The sequence below is a fragment of the Panulirus ornatus genome, chromosome 42, assembly GCF_036320965.1.
Source record: "Panulirus ornatus isolate Po-2019 chromosome 42, ASM3632096v1, whole genome shotgun sequence".
In the NCBI taxonomy this organism is placed as follows: domain Eukaryota; kingdom Metazoa; phylum Arthropoda; class Malacostraca; order Decapoda; family Palinuridae; genus Panulirus; species Panulirus ornatus.
In genome coordinates, this window is record NC_092265.1 from 3366815 (window position 1) to 3391067 (window position 24253).

General features: G+C 38.4%; 1 protein-coding gene across 19 annotated transcripts in view; it reads right to left on the minus strand.

Moving 5' to 3' along the window:
• The window catches only part of Pfk (ATP-dependent 6-phosphofructokinase), a 94782-nt gene that overhangs the window by 20678 nt on the left and 49851 nt on the right, over positions 1-24253 (minus strand). For 10 of the 19 annotated variants that reach the window (XM_071686318.1, XM_071686328.1, XM_071686334.1 and 7 more), the window contains 5 exons: positions 21983-22075; positions 21377-21529; positions 18120-18233; positions 13366-13380; positions 6675-6707 (listed from right to left, as the gene is read on the minus strand). In XM_071686318.1, the coding sequence (XP_071542419.1) occupies positions 6675-6707; positions 13366-13380; positions 18120-18233; positions 21377-21529; positions 21983-22075 (408 nt within the window). Of the gene's footprint in view, positions 1-6674; positions 6708-10173; positions 10204-13365; positions 13381-18119; positions 18234-21376; positions 21530-21982; positions 22076-24253 lie in introns of all 19 variants that reach the window. The other 9 variants (XM_071686326.1, XM_071686331.1, XM_071686322.1 and 6 more) reach the window with 3 other exon arrangements.

Here is a 24253-nt window from a genome sequence, read left to right on the forward strand (position 1 = left end):
AAACTTGTTTCTCTTAGTATTTCTCACATATTCCTCAACATAAGAACCTTATCCAAACATCCTCTACCACTCCTGTAACCACAAAGTTCCAATTTGATATGATGCCCTGTAAATGCCATCACTCACTCAATCACCATTATCCCTTACAACTTACCAGGTACACACAGCAAACTTATATTTCAGTATTTTGAACACTCAATTTTGTTCCCCTTGCCTTTATACAATGGCACTTCTCATGTATTACACCAATCCTCAGGCACCTCAGCTTGATCCATACCTACATTGAAAATCCAAATCAACCAATCAAAATCAGTCATCCCTTTCTTTACAAATTTAAGTCCAATACCATCCACTCAAGCTGCCTACCCAGATTTCATCTTATGTAAGGCCTACATCACTTCTTTCTTCACCTAATCAATTACCACGACTCTCACTATGCTTAGCTTACTGGCCCAGACCCCCAATGTTTGCAATACTATCATCAAACATTCAACAACCCCACAAAAATACTCACTCTATCTCCTCTTCACTTCATCACAATCTGTTACTTCCCCATTTGGTCACTTCATCAATGTTCCAGTTTGTTCTTTTTTTCTTACATTCCTTTAAAAATATCTTATCATCTCTTATATATATATATTATATGTATATATAATATATATATATATAATATTTTATATATATAATTCTTTTTTTTTTTCTTCTTTTTTTTTTCCCAAAAGAAGGAACAGAGAAGGGGGCCAGGTGAGGATATTCCCTCAAAGGTCCAGTCCTCTGTTCTTAACGCTACCTCGCTAACGCGGGAAATGGCGAATAGTTTGAAAGAAAGAAAATATATACATATAAAGCATTAGCACATTACATAATTACAAATGCAAAATGCAGACTATAACAGTATAACAGCTATAAAAAAAAAGAAAACATTAAGTTATTACATCACATAAGGGCAGTCCAATGAAAGGCAAAAATCAGATCTTTCTACAAAAACATTCAACAGTGTCTAATAATGATGCACTAGAGCCTGCTCCCCATTTCTTGTATGTCCATGCACATTAAACATATACAATCTATTATCTTCAAAGAAATGTATAAGGTGTTATTATCCCATTTAAACTTTGCTTATATACATCTTGGTTATCAAACTGTGGTTATCAAACTGTCTCAAAATTAACAGTATATCTTCTTTATTTATGATTAAAGAAACTGGCCCTTCAATGCATGTATTACAGGTTGTACCTCTCTAATTCGGTGCTCTGTGGTCCAGCAATTCACATGGTTCAGCATGTTTTGAATCTGCCACCATCATTTATTAGTTTGTGGATCTGCCACCAGGGCACCTTAGCAGTGCTGTGCCAAAATCTGTTTACACTGCAGCCAAGCTAATTAAGAGTCTTGTTGATTTCTCATATTCAGCTTTATTTTAGCCCTTTAGGATGTCATCCAAGAGACCAAGAGGTGCAAAAGATTGTGCTAGGGCTAATAAATGTAAGCATAAATCATTATCTAAGCTTGAAAAGGTGGAGTTACTGAAAATATTAGATAAAGGAACTTCAGTAAAGACCTTGTATGAGGACTATGAGATCGGATCATCAACTGTTTCTAACTTACGGGTCAACTTCTGTTTTCCGAAATTTTCTGTGGTCTGGCAATGGCCAGGTCCCAACCATTCACATCAGTGACAGAATGTACTGGGTTACGAAACTCTTCCCTACCTATGAATCCCATTCTGTTTATTTCTGTCAGAATCACTGAAAAGCTGTTCCTTACGGGGTCCACCACACCCTCATAGAAAGACGAGGACTGATCTGACTTCTAAGTATAAATCATTCTGGTCCATAACCAGTAGCACTCTCAATAACTTCCACAATTCAAACATTCCTCCTCTCCTCTGACCAGACTCCCTAGCTAATAAAGCCACTGCTTTTGTTAACTAAGTTTCCTCTAATTGTACTCCTAATGAATCTGTATTTAATGCTCCACCCCCTCCCCCTCCCCCTCCCATCTACCACTGAACCTATGCCCTCTCCTATTCCTCATGCTTATCTAGCTTCAAGTGTGTCTCTGAGCTGGCTCACTAGCTCACTTATTTGTCCATCTCAAAACCCAAACTTTTCCTTCTTGGAAGCATGCTTTGTTGCAGATAATCCACAAAAAACATAACCATTCTAATCCTTCCAACTATAACCCCACTGCTCTCACTTCTGCTATCACTAAAGTATTTGAAATTCTCAACTTTCCCTTTCTCAATTACTTAAAATCCCATTCCTTCACTTTGGCCACCAATACAGCTTTCACACTGGAAGCTCTACCAGAGATATTTTCACATATGTGACTCAGCTCAAGTCCTTCTCCCTTGTAGATTCTGGTGAATCTTCCATACTGACCCTTGACATCTCCAAGCATTTGATAGAGTATGGCATAAATCTTTGCCTTCTAAATTTCCTTTCTTTGGCATTTCTGCTTCTCTCTGTTCCTTAATCCATACCTCTCTCTCTAATCAATCCATTGCAGCAGTTGCTGGTAAGCAACTTCTTATTCTATCAACAGTGGTTTCCCTCTGCATTTTGTGCAACTGCTTGCTCTTTTTTCTTTCCATATAAGATCTTCTCATCAATATCTAATCCTATTCACTCTAATGCTAATGTTTCCACTCTCCCAACTTCCTCCTCTTATTTTATCAGCAGCGGTGTCCCTTAAGGTTCTGTCCTATAGCCTAATCTATTGCTTCTCTCCATAGTTGATCTCTCTTCAACATTTAACCCTATTCATTCTTATGCTAATGAATCAATTCTACATGTTTAAGCATATTTTTTCTTCCCTACTTACTCTACTACTTGATTTCTCTCTCATACTGAACACATGGACTCCCCTATTCCAACCTGTACAATGTCTCAGAATGGGTAAGCAAAAACCTGGTTAAATTCAACTGTGCTAAAACACAATTCCCACCTATATCTCTTTCTTACCACCACTCTTACACCCTCTGTTCACTGGGGCCTGCTTGTGGATAGAGAACAGTGCTTCTGGTGCATTAAGTATTACAGCTACAGAAATGAAGCATGTGACTGAGACCTTTTCTTCATCTATTCCTGGAGTTGCTTTTATAGCATGGGAAACAGCAATCAGGTATGAAAAGATGAAATGTGGCTAGGTGGTTGGAGTGAATGGTACTGCAGTTGAATTTCTTAGAAAAAGGGTAACTGTGTTGTTGATTGGTGAGTTGGGATTTTCAATGTATGTATAGTGAGGTGCTTGAGGATTAGCAAAATTTATGTATAGTGCCACTGAATTAAGGAAAGAGGGATAAAGGTAAATGTTCAAACAAAAGAGGTTTTAAGTTTGATGAGTGTACCTGGTACATTTTATGGGAGTGTACTGATAGAGAGGGTGAAGGTATGTATAGAGCATCAGGTCAAAGAGGAGCAGTGTGGTATCAGAAATGGTAGAGGATATGTGAAGCAGGTATTTGCTTTAATAATGTGTAAAAAATACTTGGAGAAAGGGATGGATCTGTATGAGGCATTTGTGGATCAGGAGAAAGCATAAGGTAGGGTCATTAGAAATGCCTTTTGGGAGGTTTTAAGAATAAATGGTGTGGGAGGAAAGTTGCTAGAAGCAGAGAAGGTTTTATCTTGAGAGTAAGGCCTGTATACGAGTAAGAAGAGAGGAGAATGGTTCTAAGTGCAGGTTGGTCTGCAGCATGGGTGTGTGATGTCACCATAGCAGTTTAATTTGTTTAAGGATAGGGTGGTGAAAGAAGTAAATAGGAGAGTCTTGGAGGATGTGAGGGCCTGGGAAGTAAGTCAGTTGTTGTCTGCTGATGATACAGTACTAGTGGCAGATGTGAGTGAAAAACTGCATAAGTTGGGGCCTGAGTTTGGAAGAGTGTATGAAAGAAGGAAATTTAGAGTGAATAAAAGCAAGGTTATTAGGTTTAGCAGGGTGGTGGGACAGATTAATTGGGGTGTGAGCCTGAAAGGATAAAACTTGCAAGGAAATGAAGTGTTTAAGATACCTGGGAGTAGATATGGCAGCAAATGGAACCGTGGAAGCAGAAATGAGCCATAGGGTGGGTGATAAGGCAAAAGTTCTGGGAGCACTCATGAATGTGTGGAAAGAGAGGTTTACCTGAAGGCAAAAATGGTTATGTTTGAAGGTATAGTAGTTTCAACACTATTATATGCATGTGAGGCATGCGCTATGGATAAGGCTGTGTGGAGGAGGGTGGATGTGTTAGACATGAAATATCAAAGGACAGTGTGTGGTATGAGGGGGTTTGATTGAAAAAGTAATGAAATGGTAAGAGAGAAGTGTGGCAATAAATTAAGTGTGGTTGAGACATGAAGAGGGTGTGCTGAAACAGTATGGACATATGGAGAGAATGCAAGAGGAACTATTGACAAAGAGGATATGTGTGTCAGAAGTGGAAGGGAACAAGGAGAACAAGGAGACCAAACTGGAGATGGAAGGATAGAGTGAACAACATCTTGAGTGAGCAGGGCCTGAACATGCAGGAGGGTGAGACAAGCAAGAGACAGTGAATTGGAATGACGTGGTATAATGGGGTTAACGTGCTGTCAATGGACTGAACCAGGGAATGTGAAGCATCCAGAATAAATCATGGAAAGGTATATGGGGCCTGGTTGTGGACAGGGAGTCGTACTTTTGGTGCTTCACACATGAGAGCTTGGTTGGGGTGTGATTTTGAATGGAGAGGGGTTGGGGGGAGTGTTTTGAAAACCTGAGAGTGGTCGTGGCAGCATGTGGAACTGAGGCAGAGGAGGTGGGTCATGGGGTTAGAGGGTTCATGGGGATGGGGGCTGGGCAGTAGAGGCAGAGGTTCTGGAAGTGCTGAGGAACATGTGGAGGGAAAGATCATTGTCTGGGAGGCAATGACAGGTATGTATGGGGGATCATGGTCCCAATATTATTGTGTGGATGTGTGGCACGGGCTCTAGATGGGACTATGCACTAGAGGGAGGATGTGTTGAAGGTGAGGTGTTTGAAAAGGGAGTATGGTGGGAAGTGGTTTGATTGAGTGGGTGGTGAAGGAGTGACAGAGAGGTGTAGTAGTGGAAGAATGTGGTTGAGGGAGCTGAGGAGCGTGAGTGAGGAGCAATTGAAGAAAAGGATATATGTCTCAGAGGTGGGAGAATGGAGAGACCAAACTGGAGATGGAAGGATAGAGTGAAACAGATTTTGAGTGATCAAGGCCTGAACATGCAGGAGGGTGAGATGTACACAGGTGAATTGGAACAATGTGGTCTCCCACTTCTCCTCATTCCCTCCACCTCTGACACATATATCCTTTTTGTCAATCTTTCCTCACTCATTCTCTCCATGAGACCAAATCATTTCAAAACACCCTCTTCTGCTCTCTCAACCACACTCTTTTTTATTACCACACATCTCTCTTACCCTCTAATTACTTACTCGATCAAACCACCTCATACCACATATTGTCCTCATGCATCTCATTTCCAGCACATCCAACCTACTCCGCACAACTCTATCTATAGCCCATGCCTCGCAACCATATAACATTGTTGGAATCACTATTCCTTCAAACATACCCAATTTTGCTGTCCAAGATAATGTTCTCGACTTCCACACATTCTTCAACACTCGCAGAACTTTTGGCCCCTCCCCCCACTCTATGATTCACTTCTGCTTCCATATATATATATATGGGGATAGCGGAGAAAGAATACTTCCCATGTATTCCCTGCGTGTCGTAGAAGGCGACTAAAAGGGAAGGGAGCGGGGGGCTGGAAATCCTCCCCTCTCTTTTTTTTTTTTATTTTTCAAAAGAAGGAACAGAGAAGAAGGCCAGGTGAAGATATTCCCTCAAAGGCCCAGTCCTCTGTTCTTAACGCTACCTCGCTATCGCGGGAAATGGCAAATAGTATGAAAAAATATATATATATATATATATATATTATCCCTGGGGATAGGAGAGAAAGAATACTTCCCACATATTCCCTTCGTGTCGTAGAAGGTGACTAAAAGGGGAGGGAGTGGGGGGTTGGAAATCCTCCCCTCTTGTTATATATGAGTGTATGAATGAATGGGCCATTCTTTATATGTTTCCTGGCACTACCTTGCCGACACGGGGAAACAGCGATTAAAATATAATAATAATATATATATATATATATATATATATATATATATATATATATATATATAGAGAGAGAGAGAGAGAGAGAGAGAGAGAGAGAGAGAGAGAGAGAGAGAGAGAGAGAGAGAGAGAGAGAGAGAGAGAGAGAGAGCTACCTGTTTGTACATACAAAATGGGCACTATGAAATCAATGAAAAAGACTATGAAAACAAGCATTCAAAATTCAGCTGAAAACTTAAGTTATACCTGATAGGCTTTGAGACAGCTTAATCATCCAAACACAGAGAAAAGGACATGACATTCAACATACTTATACACTGCAAATGCAAAAGTCAGAAACATAATACAATCAAACAATAAACAAGAAGAAACATTATGAACTGCATAAAAATACCACCTGCCTCTCAGATAAAACATTCTTACCTTAATCTAGTATTAAAATTTCCTTACATATTACTGAAAGATTATGTCCATATATAAGACGAATGTAAGAAGAAACTCATATATCATCACTATTTTCCTATAAAACTATATTTAAGTTGCCAAGACTCACCAAAAGGTCATCTCTGTCCCAAATAGTGTTTTGCTGATGGAGTAAAGGATTCAAGGATAAAACGTGCTGCTGATACTCTTCAAAGGACGTGCAGGATGGAAACATCAATAGTTCGATACAGGTATGAAATGGTTTAAATATTGTATGAACAAGAAAGTAAAAAACGCTATTCAATTCTAAAATAAAAATAAAACAAAGAACCCTAATCCCATTATGAAATATACAAAACACTAAAGAATCCTAATTTCATTATAGAATTCGAAATGGGCTTAAAAGTCATAAAAAAAATCTACTAAAAATGAAGGAGTAAGCTGATTATAGAAAATTTATAGTGATGGGTGTCCTTCAGAACTACAATAATGAAAGGAAAGCAATAAAGGTTTCCGTTCACACAAAATAAATGTGAACACTGTTTCATTATTCCAATACCAATATTACCATCTATGTGCATGCAACATGATCAGAAAACCTATGTTAAGAATGATCCAAATGTGAGGATGTATTTGTTTCTATAATGTACCATGTCAAGTAGAAAGCTTCAATTTAGCCTTAAAATGTTTTTAAATAATGAAACATTTTATGTCTGTCTGTCTGCCTATCTGTATCTCTGACACCTGTTCCTTTCTGGTACTTCCTCAAGGGGATGGCCAAAGAAAAAGTCTCCGTAACTAGTGATCTCCAATGCCACTTCTTAGTCTTTAGTGCTACACCCTTTACAGGCTACTGGCTGAGGACAAGCCTTGCTTAATGCATATGTATGTGTAAATAACTATGTGAATTGTATCAATGCCTGATGCACAAGATAGTGAGGGACATGCAGTCCAGACATCTCTATTGATGTATTGTGACTAATGCAGTATTCCCTAAAATGTAATTTCTAGAACTTAGAAAAAGCACAGTTAAACTATATACAAAAAGAATAAAACAAGAAAATTAGTCAGTATTCTGATGTCTTGTTGTGTGACCAATTAAGTTTAAACAGGTGTATCAAGAGAATTCAGCCTTACAAATTATCTAATAGTATATATTGACAATTCAGTCTGTGCAATGAGTCATCAGGAGGGACATTCACATATTTACCATCATATGCACATAAAACTCATTCACTGCATTCAGAAATCATTTCATGTAAATTCTAGTTTAAAGTATTTCTAGCCTTCATTCACTATATCTTTCCATCTCTTTAATGCACTGTCCAACTTTATATCTTCAACCAATTTATCAAAGTCATCCTTCAGTCACTCAATCTCTTTCATGCACTGTCTCTCCTCTTCAAATCTTTAACCAAATTCTTACCAATTCTTACCTAACAAGTCATCTGTTGTATTTGACTGATGTTTCTCAAATTTAAAAGGAAGAACCAGAAAACAGACAAAGAAAGACACATCCACATGTATATACTGTATATACATATATGCAAAATGATGTACATTTTTTTTTTTTTTTTGCCGCTGTCTCCCGCGTTTGCGAGGTAGCGCAAGGAAACAGACGAAAGAAATGGCCCAACCCACCCCCATACACATGTATATGCATACGTCCACACACGCAAATATACATACCTAAACAGCTTTCCATGGTTTACCCCAGACGCTTCACATGCCCTGATTCAATCCACTGACAGCACGTCAACCCCGGTATACCACATCGATCCAATTCACTCTATTCCTTGCCCTCCTTTCACCCTCCTGCATGTTCAGGCCCCGATCACACAAAATGATGCAAAATGATGTACATATACTTATATATACATACGTGCATATACATACACATACATATACATATATACACATGTACATATTCATACTTGTGTGCCTTCATCCATTCCTGATGCCACTCCATCCCATAGGAAAGCCCCACACCTAATCGCCGCCCCAGTCAGGGAGGTAGCGCCAAGAAACAACTGAATAAAAGCCACTTCCACTCACACTCATTCCCTAGCTGTCATGTGTAATGCATTGAAACCAAAGCTCCCTATCTACATCAAGGTCCCACAGACCTTTCCATGGTTTACCCGAGATGTTTCACATGCCCTGGTTCAGTCCACTGAAGGCATATTAACCCCAGTATACCACAATGTTCCAATCCACTCTATTCCAAGCATACCTTTCACCCTCCTGCATATTCATGCCAGATCACTCAGAATCTTTTTCGCTCCATCCTTCCATCTCTAATTTGCTCTCCCAGTTCTCCATGTTCCCTCCACTTCTGAAACATATATCCTCTTTGTCAACCATTCCTTTTTCATTCTCTCCATATGTCCAAAATATTTCAACACACCATCTTCTGCTCTCTCAACCAAACCCTATTTTCACATATCTCTCTTACTCTTTCATTACTTACTTGAACAAGCCAACTCACAACACAGATTGTCTTCAGAAATTTAATCTCTTAACATGAAATACATCCTATACGGCTATATCATGCTTACCATGAATCATCCACACACCTTTGTATACATTCCTTGTCACTAAATATATTTCTTTACTTTCATTTAGTCTATATGCTCTCTTTCCTAATTATCTCTTCTCTTATATAATTACAGTCATAATTATTCCCACTGCTGCTACCTTTATCAGTCATTACTCCTATATTCCTTAGTCCTTCACCTTTAAATCATTTTCCAAGACTTATACTTCAGAGAGTCTACTCATTTCCCTAGAAAACTCACAAGTTTGCTCTGTAATGCACTTACTCTCCGGTACCTCCCCAAGTTTTGGACTTACCCTACTCTGACTTCATCCATAAAAGCCTTCAAAAAATAATGATGAATTACATGACCCAAACACTTTTAACCACTCATAACACCATCCATTTTCATCTAATTATTACCTCCATTACAAAAGCTTTTACGAGTATTCATGAGTCTTCCATTCAATTCATGACAAATGGAAATATCCCTGAGCCCTTGTATATTTACTCTTCATACTACATTTTCAATTCTATATAAATCTAATACCTCCTTTCATATGCGTTAACCCTTTCTCTAATGGGTAGTTTACTCCTGCTCAATAATGTAATCATAAAACTAAATGTTGCTGTAAAGCAAAACAAAGAAAAAAAATCATTCAAAACATATATTACAAAATAAGTAATAATAAGACAAGAAAATTATATCATAAAGTTAATATACTAGACAGACACTGAATAAAGAATCATTAAATTTCTGTTTCACTCCTGTATTCTAAGGACAAAAGCATTTAAAAGGCACCAAGCTTAGCACACCTTCAATTACTGTTGTGGTAGCTACAGCTGTTTACAAGAACAAGGAAGTGGGCACATGAAGCATTCCAATTAGAAGGGTTAGAAACCAAAGCTTGAAATATTCATTCAATAACAATATGAGAACAGCTGTGTACCTCTTTAATCTTTAATCAGGTACCCATTAATATATATTTCCTTTAGTACTGCAAACTATTGAATGAATAAAACTGAGTTCAATGTACTAGATCTGCACTACAAAAGTCTACAAAACAATTATAAAATCTTAACACAAAAGTACCTCTTCTCCCACAGATTCCTCTGAATCAGACTAAACAAAATACAAATAAAAATGAGTAAGGAGCAGTACCATAAATACAAACTAACACTGTGTTACATGAGGTCACTAATGTAAAAAGAATTATCACCCTTCATGATAATAAAAGCTATTATGAATATTTTCTGGTTCTTTTCAATACAAAGTTCAGTGTCATCACAAAACAAACTAAAAACTATAAAGACTGAAGAATTAGTTATTCTTGATGTGACAGGTCTGTGTCCATGTTTCTGCATGCTCATCATCTCATATTCAGTACATTCATGGTGGATTTAGATAATTTCAAAACACTACCTTACTTGAAGAATAAAAAAAATTAATGATTCTGATTACAGTGTAATCAAACACACATATAAAGCATCGCCTTCTCATCTCTAGACTTTCTTCCACATTTCTGGCCTAGTCCTAGAACCAATGGTCACATGATCCTCATCTGAAATATTCCTAACCCTAATACATTATTTAAAGACATCAACCCATCTTTTCTATGGTTCACATCTCCTCCCTGTCCCTCTGACTACTGGAGGTCCTCAATATGTCAAGGTTCAATGTGTGTGATTTCACTATTATGACATGACTCCATCCTGTCAACAAATTATTATGCATGAGAAAATTTCCTTCTTATGCACAGATCAAGATATAAGAAATGTGGATTTTCTATGTGCATTTCAGTGTGAAATTATGTTTCATATATCATAATTCTGATTATCGCTTGTCTTTTCAGAATGTATCCCTTTCAATAAATAAGAACAAGGAGTACAGTAGTTGTAAGTAGATAAGTGAAACCCAGCTACTAATCACTGCTTGGCTGTAACATGCAGTGCATTATGGGTGCAGCTGGGAAGTTTGCCACTTCAGGTGACATTATTCAATACCAAACAGTTGACTCTCCTGTGTAGATCTGTGTTACTTGTGCTAATTCTGTGATGTATATATTCTATAATATCATCCACTATTTTTGTGTCCTGGCACTGCCTCACTAATGCAGTAAACTGCAATCACGTATGAAAAATATATATATATTAAGCATGACAGCTACAGACTGAGTGTGAAAGAATATGGCCATTTTTGTCTGTTTTCCTGGCGCTACCTCGCTGAAGCAGGGGGTAGCGATGTTATTTCCTGTGAGGTAGGGTAGCAACAGAAATGGATGAAGGCAAGCAAATATGAATATGTACATGTGTATATATGTATATGTCTGTGTACATTGATATGCATATGTATGCATATGTACGTGTATGGGCATTTATGTATACACTTGAGTATATAAGTGGATGGGCCATTCTTCATCTGTTTCCTGGCACTACCTCGCTGATGTGAGAAACAGCGATTAAGTACAATAATAACAAAATATATATGTGTGAAAGTGAAATCTGCCAGAAAAAAAATCATTGCATACTGGCAACCCAACCTGCATCAACACATTTCATTCTAAATGTATGTTCTACATGGAAAACATATTTTTCTGAATTTTTCTATTTTCTGCACAATGGTTAGAGTCCTCTATGATCAGCTGTGTAGTTTAAGAGTTAATGCTTTATCTAATTAAGTAATCATTGTTTGAATGTCAGGAAATTCATATAAGTGGGCTGGAGGTCAACACAGATCAGCCTAAGGAATGCATCCCTATCTTTCTATATTCATATGGCTTTTTGTTGTATGCAATTTCAATCCAGGTACACTTTCTTTGGGACATAACCTTTGCATATAATGAGGACATCCAGTATGCTGTTAGATACCTTCCTGACCAGCTTATCATCAGCCATACATTTCAAAAAACCATACTATGCCTTTCGAATGATATCTTCATACCACATATCCTTCAAACATCTTTCTATAACTTACCTACTTTCTAAATTTCAAATGTACTATTCAAGTAATCAATCCCTACTGGTCTTAATCCTCTTTTTTACCTACTATGACCAATATAAACTTCAGTCTCACATACATATCTCAGTGCTGGGACAAGTACTCTTTCATGCAAACTTCTTATACACATTCATTCATTTTCACATCTAAAATCTTTCTTCCCCATTTTCTATCATGGGAATTACATAAACAAAGCAAGCATACTTTCCAAACTAAAAAATAAAAAACCATATCAATACATCGTAAAGTAAAATTTGAGACTCTGACATACTGCATGAACCTCAGACCTTAAAACCATAATTTTATTTTTTTGCATTCAAACTATTTTTACGTAACAAAATGTAAGGAAAAAAAAGGTAAACATGTATGGTACAAGGACATTATGACATCCCGTGGTGAAGCGGGTAGCATTTCTGGCCATGAATGTATTCATGGGTTGCGCAGGATTGAGCACATAGGTTCAAATCCTGGTTAAGGCACAGTCTACAGTCAACCCAGCTGTTCATCAACCCCTTGGGGTTTGGTCAATAAAATGGGTACCTGGCTCAGGATAGGGTATTTATATGTGTATATATATATATATATATATATATATATATATATATATATATATATATATATATATATATATATATATTTTTTTTTTTTTTTTTTTATACTTTGTCGCTGTCTCCCGCGTTTGCGAGGTAGCGCAAGGGAGACAGCGACAAAGTATAAAAAAATATATATATATATATATATATATATATATATATATATATATATATATATATATATATATATATATATATATATATATATATATAAAAATTAGTGACATTTAGTTATAAACATAATGGCTATTCTATTTACTGTTCCCCTAAAAAGAGAGGTAGGAAACCTTCACAGTCAAGGAATTCAATTATACAGGGACTATGGTAGCACAGCAGAGTTATGTACAAAAGTACAACTAACATTCCTTAATCAAATAAGCTACAGCTACCTAGAAGAGAACAAGTCCTCATGTACTGGCTATAGTGTCCCATCCATTCCAAAATGATGACTTTATATCTATGTGAACAACTGTTATTTAAATTTTCATTCTTAACCACTAGCACAATGCACCTTCTGAACTGAATATCCTTTTAGCTACAACTATCATGTATCACAATACGTGAACATGTAGACAAGTCTATTCTGGTGGTGCTAGAACTACTCGTTAAATAGTAGTAATTAATACAGAAACTCAATAATATATCCTAAACAAAAAATTTCTCTAAAGACTCCAACAGCTGTCTGTCATCTTACCCGGACCATTCCTGTCTAGGTGATACATGAGGGAGAGAAAGTACTCAATTAGGATACAGAAGCATCAAAATGACAAATATTTTCAAAAGATATCTTCATTCAAATACATTTGGTAAATCAATGACTTATAACAAAATAAGAATCATACAGAAAGTATAATGAAATTCCAAAATATCACAAAACATTTATAAACATCAGTAAGACTATACATAATCCTTGTCAAGTCCACCATTACAAGATAATACAGTACCTTTGGAAGAATGACAAGCCAATGCATCAATCAGAAAACACAACAAATTCTTAAAAATAGCATTTACGGAAATATATCATTATCACATTTATGAATATATGGTTGCAGTGTAAGAACATAATTTGTATAAAAAAGCAAGTCTAAGGTAAATGAAGACACTAAAAAAAGGGGCAATACTGAACAATCCTGTATTAGAAAACAGCTGAAAAGCTGCCTTCAGGCAAAATATATTTTTCCCGTTTTATGATAGTGCTCACTAATTCTAATGACGCAACACTGGGGGGCTTACTTGATGGTTTATCTGACAAAGCTGGCAAAAAATAACAATGTATACTTTGCTTCTATAATGGATGTAAAATATTCATATTTTTACCATACTGTTTTTATTTTCCAAATAATTATCAATTCAGGTCTTACTTTCCAAGTTGCACTCTGATTTGAAGTGATCAAAATTCTGTGTCCTACCCGATTCTCATCTGCTATCTGGAAGTTATCGTAAAAGTTTGTAATTTTACCTAAGAACAAAGGAAAGGTGAGAGGACTATAGTTGTTTTTTTGCAATTCTGAGAGGATATATGGTTATTTCTTGCTATATTTTGTTCATCTTTCTCCAAAACTTTACAGTAAGCAACTATCATAATCCATCAGTACAATAATCTATGAGTAACAACTCATTTGACTTGGGATGATTTTAGACAAAGCTCTTTCAGTAGCTAGCCTGTGTATGGGCCACAATCTCGGTAATTCTTTCTGGGTTGGATCATATCTTAAAGACTTGTAATTTTTACAATTTTTGAAGCCATGACAGGCTTCGTTATGACAGTTGGGCCTATCATATCCAGAATTCAACTACACCCATTCCTCAATGTGGGATTACTATATGCAATATCACTATTATGCAAGGAACCTTCTTCTGCCAGTCCCTCTTTTTATGCAGTCAAAATGCACCACTATGTGGGATTACTATATGCAATATCACTATTATGCAAGGAACCTTCTTCTACCAGTCCCTCTTTTTATGCGGTCAAAATGCGCTACTATGTGGGTGCTTGCAGTAAAAAGTGCACTAAACTTCAGTAAGGGTAGGCGGATGGAGTAAGCATGGGTCCTGGGTGGAGTGCACCAGTTCCTGCCAGCGGGTCAATCTCAGAGTCACTACAGTTTGAGTATACCTGCTAATGTGATTCTACTTGCTAATCCGTATGTCTATCAACATCTATCCGAAAACCAGCAGTTAAACAGAAGAGAACCTCTTTCACCATACAAAAACAGCTCAAAATCTTACGACACACTAATGCCGGCGAGAGAACATCAACACAGTAGAAAGTGCACCAAAACCTCTGTGAGGCTGGCAGGTGGAGTAAGCATGGGTCCTGGGTGGAGCCAGGAGGCTGGTTTCACAGTTACTGCCATTTTGTGCAGATCTGTGTTACTTACACAATTTGGGTATATTTGCTAATGTGATTTTCTTGCAACCTGCTGTGTTTATGTTGGTTTGTGTGGCATCCAAATGTCCAGCAATATCTTCACCTACCCCAGAACAACAGTTAAGGAGTGAAGGAGTGTCAATGCTTTGGCATGCTCACATTGTGGGTGAATCTATAATTTATGACATAAAGAATACAGAGAAAATTTAAAGAGTTGTGGTCCACTCTACTGTCTGCCAAGGTAAACACAAGGGTGTATTCTGGACTGTGCATCCTCACAGTTATATAGTTACAGAAAAAACATTAATAGAAAAATAAAAACTTTTAAATCAGTGCATCTAAGAGTGAAAGAAGATAAATGACCTTACACATTATATATTATATATTCCCTTAAAGGCTCAGTCTTCTGTTCTTAAAGCTACCTCACTAACGCGGGAAATGGTGAATAGTTTTTTTACTTAATATCTCTATTTATTATATTTTGCTTTGTCGCTGTCTCCCGCGTTAGCAAGGTAGCACAAGGAAACATGAAAGAATGGCCCAACCTGCCTACATACACATGTATATACATACACGTCTACACACGCACATATACATACCTATACGTCTCATCGTATACATATACATACACACACAGACACATACATATATACACATGTACATAATTCATAGTCTGCCTTTATTCATTCCCATTGCCACCCCGCTACACATGAAATAACAACCCCCTCCCTCCTCATGTGTGCGAGGTAGCGCTAGGAAAAGACAACAAAGGCCACATTCATTCACACTCAGTCTCTAGCTGTCATGTAATAATGCACCAAAACCACAGCTCCCTTTCCACATCCAGGCCCCACAGCACTTTCCATGGTTTACCCCAGAGGCTTCACATGCCCTGGTTCAATCCATTGACAGCACGTCCACCCCGGTATACCACATCGTTCCAATTCACTCTAATCCTTGCACGCCTTTCACCCTCCTGCATGTTCAGGCCCCGATCATTCAAAATCTTTTTCACTCCATCTTTCCACCTCCAATTTGGTCTCCCACTTCTTGTTCCCTCCACCTCTGACACATATATCCTCTTGGTCAATTTTTCCTCACTCATTCTCTCCATTTGACCAAACCATTTCAAAACACCCTCTTCTGCTCTCTCAACCACACTCTTTTTATTACCACACTTCTCTCTTACCCTATTATTACTTACTCAATCAAACCTCCTCACACCATATATTGTCCTCAAACATCTCATTTCCAGCACATCCACCCTCCTGAGAGATAATGTTCTCGACTTCCACACATTCTCAACGCTCCCAGAACTTTCGCCCCCTCTCCCACCCTATGATTCACTTCCACTTCCATGGTTCCATCTGCTGCCAAATCCACTCCTAGATATCTAAAACACTTCACATCCTCCAGTTTTTCTCCATTCAAACTTACTTCCCAGTTGACTTGTCCCTCAACCTTACTGTAACTAATAACCTTGCTCTTATTCACATTTACTCTCACCTTTCTTCTTTCACACACTTTACCAAACTCAGTCACCAGCTTCTGCAGTTTCTCAAATGAATAAGCCACCAGCGCTGTATCATCAGCGAACAACAACTGACTCACTTCCCAAGCTCTCTCATCCACAACAGACTGCATGCTTGCCCCTCTTTCCAAAACTTTTGCATTCACCTCCCTAACAACCCTATCCATAAACAAATCAAACAACCATGGAGATATCACACACCCCTGCTGCAAACCTACATTCACTGAGAACCATTCACTTTCCTCTCTTCCTACACGTACACATACCTTACATCCTCGATAAAAACTTTTTACTGCTTCTAACAACTTGCCTCCCACACCATCCTTAATACCTTCCACAGAGCATCTCTATCAACTCTATCATATGCCTTCTCCAGATCCATAAATGCTACATACAAATCCATGTGCTTTTCTAAGTATTTCTCACATACATTCTTCAAAGCAAACACCTGATCCACACATCCTCTACCACTTACGAAACCACACTGCTCTCCCCCAATCTGATGCTCTGTACATACCTTCACCCTCTCAATCAATACCCTCCCACATAATTTCCCAGGAATACTCAACAAACTTATACCTCTGTAATTTGAGCACTCACTTTTATCCCCTTTGCCTTTATACAATGGCACTATGCAAGCATTCCGCCAATCCTCTGGCACCTTACCATGAGTCATACATACATTAAATAACCTTACCAACCAGTCAACAATACAGGGGGGTGAAAGGCGTGCAAGGAATAGAGTGAATTGGAACGATGTGATATACTGGGGTCAACGTGCTATCAATGGATTGAACCAGGGCATGTGAAGCGTCTGGGGTAAACCATGGAAAGTTCTGTGGGGCCTGGATGTGGAGAGGGAGCTGTGGTTTCAGTGCATTATACATGACAGTTAGAGACTGAGTGTGAACATCGTGGCCTTTGTTGTCTTTTCCTAGCGCTACCTCGTGCACATGTGGGGGAAGGAAGTTGTTATCTCATGTGTAGCGGGGTGGCAACGGGAATGAATAAGGGCAGACAGTATGAATTGTGTACATGTGTATATATGTATATGTCTGTGTGTATATATATATGTATACGTTGAGATGTATAGGTATGTATATGTGCATGTGCGGACGTGTATGTATATACATGCGTATGTGGGTGGGTTGGGCCATTCTTTCGACTGTTTCCTTGCACTACCTCACTAATGCGGGAGACAGCATGAATTATGTACATGTGTATATATGTATATGTCTGTGTGTGTATATATATGTGTACATTGAGATGTATAGGTATGTATATTTGCATGTGTGGACATGTATGTATATACATGTGTATGGGGGTGGGTTGGGCCATTTCTTTCGTCTGATTCCTTGCGCTAATTAATAATTAATTAATAATCAATTAATAATTAATTAATAATATAAATATACTCTAAAACTTTAAAGGATTCAACATGTTGATAATTAAAAGACTAACAATGCCCATTTCATAATATATGAATCTTACCTTTCCTTCTCTGCTCATCAAAATGACTAACAATGGTATGATGTATGAAACTTACCTTTCCTTCTTCTAATACTTTTGGAGGCCTAAGCCTTGTTAACATTTTGTAGGTTTCTAGGTTACGGGCAAAGCTCCTGCCACGCATCTGGACAGCTTCATCCCATTTGCGATCCTTTATGTCAAATGAAAGAAGCTGAATTAGAGTACTTCCATACTAAATGATGGGTGGACAGAATAAAAGTATAAGTTCTGAAATGCAAAAACACTCTCTCTACATGCAAAAAAATGATCTCTCTACTGAACATATAATCCTACGAGCATGTGAGAGAACACCCACTTGGTGGGAGAAAAAAAAATAGACTTATGCACCCCCTAATGTCAATCTGCGGAAGAAGTGTGTGATGTGCCCATGGTTGTTTAATTTGTTTATGGATGGGATGGTTTGGGAGGTATATGCAAGAGTTTTGGAGAGAGGGGCAAGTATGCAGTCTGTTGGGGATATGCAGGGCCTGGGAAATAAGTCAGTTGTCATTTGCTGATGACACAGCTCTGGTGGCTGATTCGAATGAGAAACTGCAGAGGTTAGTGACTGAGTTTGGAAAAGTGTGTAAAAGGAGAGAAAGGTGAGAATAAATGTGAATAAGAGCAAGGTTATTTGGTTCAGTAGAGTTATGGGACAAGTTAGTTGGGATGCAAGTTTGAATGGAGAAAAATTGGAGAAGTGAAATGTTTTAGATATCTGGGAGTGGATTTAGCAGTGAAAGAAACCAAGGAAATGAAAGTAAGTCACAGGGTGGGGGAGGGGACAAAGGTTCTAGGAGCAATGGAGAATGTGTGGAAGGAGAGAACATTATTTCGGAGAGCAAAAATGGGTATGTTTGAAGGAATAGTAGTTCCAACAATACTATATGGTTGTGAGGCATGGGTTATAAATAGGGTTATACAGAGGAGGGTGGATGTGCTTGAAATGAAAAGTTTTGAGGACAATATGTGGTGTGAGGTGGTTTGACTGAGTAAGTATTGAAAGGGTAAGAGAGATGTGTGGTAATAAAAAGAGTGTGGTTGAAAGAACAGAAGAGAGTGTGTTGAAATGGTCTGGACACATGGAGAGAATGAGGGAAGACAGGTAAACAAAGAGGATATGCATGTCTGAGGTGGAGGGAACGAGAAGTGGGAGACCAAATTGGAGGTGGAAAGATGGAGTGAAAAAGATTTAGAGTGATCGGGGTCTGAGCATGCAGGAGGGTGAAAGGCGTGCAAGGAATAGAGTGAATTGGAACGATGTGGTATACCGGGGTTGACGTGCTGTCAATGGATTGAACCAGGGCATGTGAAGCGTCTGGGGTAAACCATGGAAAGTTCTGTGGGGCCTGGATGTGGAAAGGGAGCTGTGGTTTCAGTGCATTATTACATGACAGCTAGAGACTGAATGTGAATGAAAGTGGCCTTTGTTGTCTTTTCCTAGCGCTACCTCGCGCACATTTGGGGGGAGGGAGTGGTTATTCTCATGTGTAGCAGGGTGGCGATGAGAATGAATAAAGGCAGACAGTATGAATTATGTGCATGTGTATATATGTATATGTCTGTGTGTGTGTGTGTGTATATATATGTATATGTTGAGATGTACAGGTATGTATAGTTGCGTGTGTGGATGTGTATGTATATGCATGTGTATGTGGGAGGATTGGGCCATTCTTTCGTCTGTTTCCTTGCGCTACCTCGCTAATGCAGGAGACAGCGACAGAGCAAAATAAATAAATAAATAAAAATATATATTTTTTTATTTTATTTTGCTTTGTCGCTGTCTCCCGCGTTTGCGAGGTAGCGCAAGGAAACAGACGAAAGAAATGGCCCAACCCACCCCCATACACATATATATACATATACGTCCACACACGCAAATATACATACCCATACATCTCAATGTACACATATATATACACACACAGACACATACATATATACACATGCACACAATTCACACTGTCTGCCTTTATTCATATATATATTTTTTTTTTTCATACTATTCGCTATTTCCCGCGATAGCGAGGTATCGTTAAGAACAGAGGACTGGGCCTTTGAGGGAATATCCTCACCTGGACCTCTTCTCTGTTCCTTCTTTTGGAAAAAAAAAAACGAGAGGGGAGGATTTCCAGCCCCCGCTCCCTTCCCTTTTAGTCGCCTTCTACAACACGCACAAATATTTAGACATCCAAGCCTGATATATATATATATATATATATATATATATATATATATATATATATATATATATATATATATATATATATATATATATATATATTTCTTTTCTTTTAAACTATTTGCCATTTCCTGCGTTAGCGAGGTAGCGTTAAGAACAGAGGACTGGGCCTTTTTTGGAATATCCTCACCTGGCCCGTGTACGTGTAGGAAGAGAGGAAAGTGATTGGTTCTCAGTGAATGTAGGTTTGCGGCAGGGGTGTGTGATGTCTCATGGTTGTTTAATTTGTTTATGGATGGGGTTGTTAGGGAGGTGAATGCAAGAGTTTTGGAAAGAGGGGCAAGCATGCAGTCTGTTGTGGATGAGAGAGCTTGGGAAGTGAGTCAGTTGTTGTTCGCTGATGATACAGCGATGGTGGCTGATTCATGTGAGAAACTGCAGAAGCTGGTGACTGAGTTTGGTAAAATGTACATCCTTGTACATTCCTGAACTGTTCTACCTTCTTCAACTTAGTTTCATGGATAGCAACAACGCACAGCCTCTTCTCTCCATTCTTCCCAACTTGATTTCACCCACAAATATTTAGACATCCAAGCCTGAGCCTTCAAGGACACATCTTAACCTGGACATTCTTCTGTTCATTTTTGGAAAGTGATGATACCAAAGGGGAATGTTTCTAGCTTTCTGTACCCATCCATTAGTTGCTACCTAAGACATGCAGGAGAAACTTGGGTATAATTTTTACTCCATGAATCCCAAGGGAAAGTGGGTGATAACTCCCTACATATCTAAAATGATTATATCTGCTCAAAATTATCATTTAATCCATTAACAATCCATACTATAAGAAGCACTACAGTAGCGCCATGGATGGTGCACGCAAACCACACAACTTAAAAGACACATAAATTACCATAACTATCAAACTGTTCATTTCAGCAGCCCATCCATACCTTCCATTCATACAAACATAAAGAATGTCTAATGAAAAATCTTATCTTCTATCAAAATGTCAAAAATGACTGCAAACAATATCATATATGAAAACTTAAAAATTCATCTCAGTATCTACATTTGGAGAATTTACAACCAAAAAATAAATGCTCCCATACCTTCATTGCTCGAGCAACTGCCTGTGTTTTGAGGACACAGCCCATCAAAGGAACACGCACTGCCTGATTACCATCCAGAGAAATAACACAAGGCTCAGTCTCTTCACTGGCTTCCATCAGGGCAAGAACAGCCTCAGCACCCATGCGACAACCCTATAATGGAGTAGAGAAACGACTGGTTCAGTAGGGATTACATAAAATGCTTGGTCAGTGATAGGATTCGACACGTAATGAACACACATATGATAAAAACCAAACAAGACTAAGGTGGGTGAAAGTGTATGTGGATGCTGTTGCATTGATAAGCTTGTAAAATTTTTCAGTAGCAACAAGAGTGTGCATGGGGTGAGGTAATTTTTCATGAAAATCTTGTGTACCATAATGAAGATTATACTGCAATATATACAGTACAAATCAATTTCATATAAAGAAATACAAAGGTTTGTGAGAGGAGGCCAACTGATAGTGCAAACCTGAAATGAGGGTAGTGTGCTATAAGTAAACAAAAAATACTTTAAAAAAAAGTTCTACAACATGGAAAAGCAATCATCAAATTTCCATCAAAATTCACAAAATAAAGGAAAACTGGCCAAGTAATACACCTACCAAAAGACGATCAAAGGCAGATGGAGAGCCACCACGCTGAACGTGACCCAGGACAGTAACACGAGTGTCAAAACCAAGTTGGTCAACTATCACCTGAAATAAAGTTTCAAAGACTTAGCACAGTCTTATTAATTTAGGTACACATCTTGTTAAAATAAGCTTTATATCATAATCCACAAACTCAAAAGAAAACAGTCACTCACAGGATATGTATAATGCTGAGTTTTCATGCAATAAATTACTTTTGTGCTTCATTGTAGATAAATTTCACACCACCTAGTTAAACATGCTGCAAACTGTTAAGAGATCTTTGGACTTTGCTACTGTATTCTATGAATAAATAATTAGATATCACTGTGCCTGAGTCAGTCAGCCAGCACTACTTTCCCTGAATGTTTTGAAACATATCCTCTTTGCTTAATAATTAAGAAATTATGTAATTTTCATTTTTTCATCTAATTACCTTCTTGCCTTTGTTAAGCACCATCAAGAACAGACAAACAAAGACCTCATTTGCAAAAATCCAATCTCTAACTGTCATTTATAATGAATATACTAAGCAGTGATGGCTTGCGCAAAAGATGCTTGTGGCATGAGAAGCGTGGGAGGTGGGCAGATTAGAAAGGGCAGTGAGTGGTGGGATGAAGAAGTAAGATTATTAGTGAAAGAGAAGAGAGAGGCATTTGGACGATTTTTGCAGGGAAATAATGCAAATGGCTGGGAGATGTATAAAAGAAAGAGGCAGGAGGTCAAGAGAAAGGTGCAAGAGGTGAAAAAGAGGGCAAATGAGAGTTGGGGTGAGAGAGTATCATTAAATTTTAGGGAGAATAAAAAGATGTTTTGGAAGGAGGTAAATAAAGTGCGTAAGACAAGGGAACAAATGGAAACTTCAGAGAAAGCGGCTAATGGGGAGGTGATAACAAGTAGTGGTGATGTGAGAAGGAGATGGAGTGAGTATTTTGAAGGTCTGCTGAATGTTTTTGATGATAGAGTGGCAGATATAGGGTGTTTTGGTCGAGGTGGTGTGCAAAGTGAGAGGGTTAGGGAGAATGATTTGGTAAACAGAAAAGAGGTAGTAAAAGCTCTGCAGAAGATGAAAGCCGGCAAGGCACCCGGTTTAGATGGTATTGCAGTGGAATTTATTAAAAAAGGTAGTGACTGTATTGTTGACTGGTTGGTAAGGTTATTTAATGTATGTATGACTCATGGTAAGGTGCCTGAGGATTGGCAGAATGCTTGCATAGTGCCAACGTACAAAGGCAGAGGGGATAAAGGTGAGTGCTCAAATTACAGAGGTATAAGTTTGTTGAGTACTCCTGGGAAATTATATGGGAGGGTATTGATTGAGCGGGTGAAGGCATGTACAGAGCATCAGATTGGGGAAGAGCAGTGTGGTTTCAGAAGTGGTAGAGGATGTGTGGATTAGGTGTTTGCTTTGAAGAATGTATGTGAGAAATACTTAGAAAAGCAAATGGATTTGTATGTAGCATTTATGGATCTGGAGAAGGCATATGATAGAGTTGATAGAGATGCTCTGTGGAAGGTATTAAGAATATATGGTGTGGGAGGCAAATTGTTAGAAGCAGTGAAAAGTTTTTATCGAGGATGTATGGCATGTGTACGTGTAGGAAGAGAGGAAAGTGATTGGTTCTCAGTGTATACTGGTTTGCGGCAGGGGTGTGTGATGTCTCCATGGCTGTTTAATTTGTTTATGGATGGGGTTGTTAGGGAGGTGAATGCAAGAGTTTTGGAAAGAGTGGCAAGTATGCAGTCTGTTGTAGATGAAAGAGCTTGGGAAGTGAGTCAGTTGTTGTTTGCTGATGATACAGCGCTGGTGGCTGATTCATGTGAGAGACTGCAGAAGCTGGTGACTGAGTATGGTAAAGTGTGTGAAAGAAGAAAGTTGAGAGTAAATGTGAATAAGAGCAAGGTTATTAGGTACAGTAGGGTTGAGGGTCAAGTTAATTGGGAGGTACGTTTGAATGGAGAAAAACTGGAGGAAGAAGCGTTTTAGATATCTGGGAGTGGATTTGGCAGCGGATGGAACCATGGAAGCGGAAGTGAATCATAGGGTGGGGGAGGGGGCGAAAGTTCTGGGAGTGTTGAAGAATGTGTGGAAGTCAAGAACATTATCTCGGAAAGCAAAAATGGGTATGTTTGAAGGAATAGTGGTCCCAACAATGTTATATGGTTGTGAGGCGTGGGCTATAGATAGAGTTGTGCGGAGGAGGGTGGATGTGCTGGAAATGAGATATTTGAGGACAATATGTG